The sequence below is a fragment of the Microtus ochrogaster genome, unplaced genomic scaffold, assembly GCF_000317375.1.
Source record: "Microtus ochrogaster isolate Prairie Vole_2 unplaced genomic scaffold, MicOch1.0 UNK130, whole genome shotgun sequence".
NCBI classification, from domain to species: domain Eukaryota; kingdom Metazoa; phylum Chordata; class Mammalia; order Rodentia; family Cricetidae; genus Microtus; species Microtus ochrogaster.
Window position 1 is genome coordinate 399,675 of NW_004949228.1, and position 5,222 is coordinate 404,896.

A 5,222-nucleotide genomic window follows, 5' to 3' on the forward strand; every position below is an offset into this window, starting at 1 on the left:
CTGTTCTGTTTACTCCTCCCATCTATGTTTTAACCTATCAGGGCAAGCAGCTTCTTTATTTAATTAACCAATGACCTTCCTCCATCAAGTGACCAGAACATGAGAATTCTGGGAAGAGGAAAGGGTCAGTCTTCACCCCAATACAGGGGAAACAAGATGAGAATGCCACACTGACAAAAGGTACGAAGCCACATGGCTGACACAGACAACAATTATGGGTCAATGTAGAATGTAAGAGTTAATAAGAAGCCTGAGCTAATAGGCCAACCAGTTCATGATCAATAGAGACCTCTGTGCATTTCTTTGGGACTGAACAACTGCGAGACTGGGCAAGAGAGAAACCTCTATCAATAGTCTCCCTCCCAGGCTGGTCTCGAACTCACAGAGATCCGCCTGCCTCTGCCTCCCGAGTGCTGGGATTAAAGGCGTGCGCCACCATCGCCCGGCTGGGTCCTAGGTTTTAAACACACAAACTGAGAATCTTGTAAGGCAATAGAATCCACAGAATTGATTGAGTGGCAGTGATCTACAGGTACAGGATCTAAAGCACATTCCATCATAATGAATTTTCCTTCTGAGACATGTACACTAGAATCCCAAGGGTCATAATCACAGCACCCAAAATATATAGGAAACTGTCCAGACCTTAAATGTATGTTTTGTGAATATTGCTTGTAAGCCTGTTGTGTCATACTGTTTTCACAGAGTTAGATAATGCATTATAAAATGTAAATGTATTAAAATCATCTGCTTAAGTAATTGTCTTCATCATTTACATCCCCAATTTCCTCAAGCCTACTAACCTCAAGGAGAGCACTCTGTCTGGTAACACATTGTCAAACAACTATTTTATTTCAGGGTCTGCTGACATTCAAGGATGTGACTGTGAACTTCTCCCAAGAGGAGTGGGAATGCCTGGACACTTCTCAGAGGATTTTGTACCTTAATGTGATGTTGGAGAATTACAGCAACCTGGTCTCTGTGGGTAAGAACATTTTTCTTGTAGAACTCTTAACTAATCTCTTGTATATACTGGCATTATAGGTTGTAAACCCTCTGCTAATCTGTATGGGAAAAAAACAAACAGGATACTAGGCAAAGATTGGTAGTAGAGAAAAAAATGTTTTCATGGTATTTGATTTTTTTTCTTTTCATTTTCCATGTTAGTCTTGTCAAACACTCCTCATTTTGGTTCCTCAATGCATTCAGAAACTTAGTCATATATTATCTTATCTACAAATATATCTACATCCATATCTTAAAGCTCCATATTCACTGTTGAATTTGACATGTTTGGTTTTTTGTTTGTTTTCTTTTCTATTGTTTTCTGAGATAGGGTTTCTCTATATCTTTGGAGACTGTACTAGAACTTGCTCTGTAGACCAGGCTGACCTCAAACTCAGAGAGATCTGCCTGCCTCTGCCTCCTGATGCTGGGATTAAAGGTGTGCGCCACCACTGCCCACCCTGAATTTGACATGATTTTAATTGTGAGAAAAATCTCAAGATTTTAAAATTCCCCTACAAATACACTGAAGATTCTGACAGGAAATACCAGACAGAAATTATTCCTAGATTCTTCTACTTTGCATTCTCTTCATATACTGAGAACAATATTGTGTTATACTTCTGTATTTTTCTAAACATTCTAGCATGGATCATGGGCCGCCTCATAGGACACGTGAATTATATGCATGGTAGCTCTGGAACAAGTGAGATTCCCCCAGAATGTAGAGAGGAGAAGGTACAGTAGGGTGGGCTAGGAAATGAAAAGATGATAGTGATGGCTTTGGGTGAAAGAGAAAGCAAGAACTGAGAACATTTTTGCAATATTCAATTCCACTTGAAAGGATTTCTAATCATATAACTTAGTGTAGTTTCCTGATCCCAGGATGCATCATGTCTGTTGTAATGATTAGAACAGGTACTTATTACACCTGATTTATGATGTAAATATTAGTACAAAATGCATTTATTTGACTATCCTGACATCAGATTAGAATAATTTTATGAATAATGTGGTACATGATGTAGGATTATTCTTTAACCAACATCCTTGATGTCTACTTTTACATTCCATCCTTTGTTTTCTTCCCAGAGGAGGATAAACAGACATTCTTCTGGAAAATACTCTCAGGAATTTGTGTATAGACTAGACTTGAGAATAACCACATGTGGAAAGTTAAAAACAGCAGTGTGTGGACCTCAGACAGTGAAGGATAGAAATAAGCAATAGCTGCCCATGACAGCCATGCTTCAGATGAACTGAGCCTCTTGTGTCTGGGAAAATATTTGGTTTGCCTCCATTCCTTTTGAAAAATCTCATTTGTTTTTCTAGATAGAAAAATAAATGCTGTGATGCATTTAAGTAAGAATTTAATGTTTAATGTATTTGTGTCTTCTGAATAGTAATCTTTAATGCCTATTACGTAGTTAAGTTAAATACTGTACATTTGGGATTGGATTAAACTGTACTCACCAATTTCTGAGAAAAAATATTTAAACATAGAGATACAGATTCAGAATTGAATTTATTAAGAATTGAATCAATCAATGAGCTTAATCCCAAAGCTAATTTTTGATTCTCAATTTTCTGATCTATCTTATGTGTAAGATATTTTTTAAAGGAACAGATATCTATTATGATTCAAAGATCTTTGAAGGCTGTCAAGGTTTTGTGAGAATACATTCAGTTACAGTGAAAGGGAAATATCTTGGTAGTTGCTGGTTGACTTATTTTAACCAAGAACTTAGAGAGACAATCATTGACCAAATAGTTAATCAAGTAACAAGTTCCATTAATATGGTTGTACTTATTTTCCAGAGAACTATTACCTATATGATCATACCCAACAACACGTGAAGACTGAAAAGCAGACTTGTCAGTATGAGGAGCATGGAAAAATACTTCATGACCCCTCTACATGTGCACTTTATAGAACAAGTGAAACTACAGACAACTCTAATAACTACAGACGCAACAGGTACAGGGATGCCTCTATTGATTCATCAAACCCAGAAAGACATGAAAGCATGCACACTGGAGAAGAACCTTGCAATTCTAAAGAGTCTGAGGCATCCTTAAATTTGTGCTCCAACATTACCCCAGATCACAGATTCTACACCGCAAAGAAAGAGCACAGACAGGGAGAATATGATGACTGTTTTGACACTACAGGCAGTCTTTTGCAGCAACCAGTCTACATTGGAGAGAAAACACACCAGTGTGGAAAATGCAGGAAATGCTTCAGTACTGCCTCAAGTCTCACTGTACATCAGAGAATTCATACCGGGGAGAAGCCTTATAAATGTAAAGCATGTGACAAATACTTTAATGTGAAGTCAAATCTCATAAGGCATCAGAGAATTCATACTGGAGAAAAGCCTTATACCTGTAACAAATGTGGCAAATCCTTTAATCTGAAGTCAACTCTTACACTGCATCAGAGAATTCATACTGGAGAGAAGCCTTACAAATGTAAAGAGTGTGACAGATCCTTTTATGTAAAGTCAGATCTTACCAAGCATCATAGATATCATACTGGAGAGAAGCCCTACAAGTGCAAAGTTTGTGAAAAATCCTTTACCCGGTTCTCAACTCTTAAAGGGCATCAAATACTTCATACTAAAGAGAAATCTTACAAATGCAAAGAATGTAATAAGTCCTTTCTTGAGATATCACGTCTTAAAAACCATTACAGAATCCACACTGATGAAAAACCTTACAAATGTGAAGTATGTGACAAATTCTTTACTCTAAACTCATATCTTAGAAGCCATCAGAGAGTTCATACTGGACAGAGACCTTACATGTGTAAGGAATGTGACAAATCCTTTACACTGAAGTCAACACTCACAAAGCATCAGAGAATCCATACTGGAGAGAAACCTTACACATGTCAAGAATGTCACAAATCCTTTACTGTGAAGTCAACTCTTACAAAGCATCAGAGAATTCATACTGGAGAGAAACCCTTCAAGTGCAATGTCTGTAAAAAATTCTTTACCCAGCGTTCAAGTCTTAAAACACATCAAAAACTTCATACTGGGGAGAAATCTAACAAATGAAAGGAATGTGGAAAGTCCTTTCTTGAAATAATACATGTTAAAAACCATTACAGAATCCACACTGGTGAAAAACTTTATAAATAAGTAAGGAAAATGACAAGACTTTTTTACAGTCTCAGATCTTAGAAAACACTGGAAAATTCATACTGGCAAGAAAGCTTACAAATGTGGAGAATGTGACAGGTCCTTTATCCAGAATTCATATTTTGAAGACACCAAAGAGTTCATACTGGAGAGAGATATTACAGATCTAAGAAGTGGGGCAAATCTTTGTCTACACATTCAACTCTTAGAGAACATCAGAAAATACATACTGAAGAGATACTGGGTAGGGAATGTGTAAAATCTTTAAATACATGCTCATATATTAGACAACATCAGAAAATGTCATACTGGGGAGAAACCTTATGTAAGCAAAGACTGTGACCTATTCTTTAACCACATTTCACATCTTAGCAGACATCAGAAACTTTCTATTGAAGAGTAACCTTGTAAATGTCTGACGCATGACAAATTTTTACATGCATGTAAAGCCTTATAACACATCAGAGAATTCTCACTGAAGAGAGACATTACAGATGTACAGGATGTGACACGTCTTTTACTGGCTGCTCATATCTTAGAGCACATCAGAAAATTCATACTGGAGAGAAACTTCACAAATGTGTTGACTTTGGAATATCCTCTGTCCACCTTTCAAATGTTAGAAGACATCAGAGACTTCATACTGCACAGAAAACACCATTGTACATCAAGTGACATAGCATTTTCCTGGTATTCTTGACTTACAAATTCCAAGTGTACATAATAGAAAAATAAAGATAAGGAACATGTGAAAGCTGTAATGAAGTGTTAAATCTTATAAAATATCACAGAACTTATATTCAAATAAAATCCTGCAATATGAACTATGTAAATTATTCTTTATGTGCATGGGTGCTTTGTATATAAGACTTTCTGTGAACTGTATGTCGGTCTGATGTCTGATCCTTGAAGGTGTAAATAAAATAAAAACAGGTGTGAGCTATTGTGTGCATGTTGAGAATTTAATGCTGGTCCTCTGGAACAACCAGTGCTTTGCCCACTAATCATCTTGCCATCCCCTAAAAATAATTGTGATAAAACCATTTACCTTGTTCAACATTCAATTATTGA

The 5,222-nt window shown here is 36.6% G+C and overlaps 1 protein-coding gene across 1 annotated transcript in view; it reads left to right on the plus strand.

The window, feature by feature from the left end:
- Nucleotides 1-4,826, plus strand: part of LOC101990987 (zinc finger protein 2 homolog) — an 8,885-nt gene extending 4,059 nt beyond the window's left edge. The window contains 4 exon segments of the mRNA XM_013355440.1: nucleotides 859-985; nucleotides 2,824-4,093; nucleotides 4,179-4,289; nucleotides 4,601-4,826. Coding sequence (XP_013210894.1) covers nucleotides 859-985; nucleotides 2,824-4,093; nucleotides 4,179-4,289; nucleotides 4,601-4,826 — 1,734 coding nt within the window.
- Nucleotides 4,827-5,222: the final 396 nt, after the last annotated feature.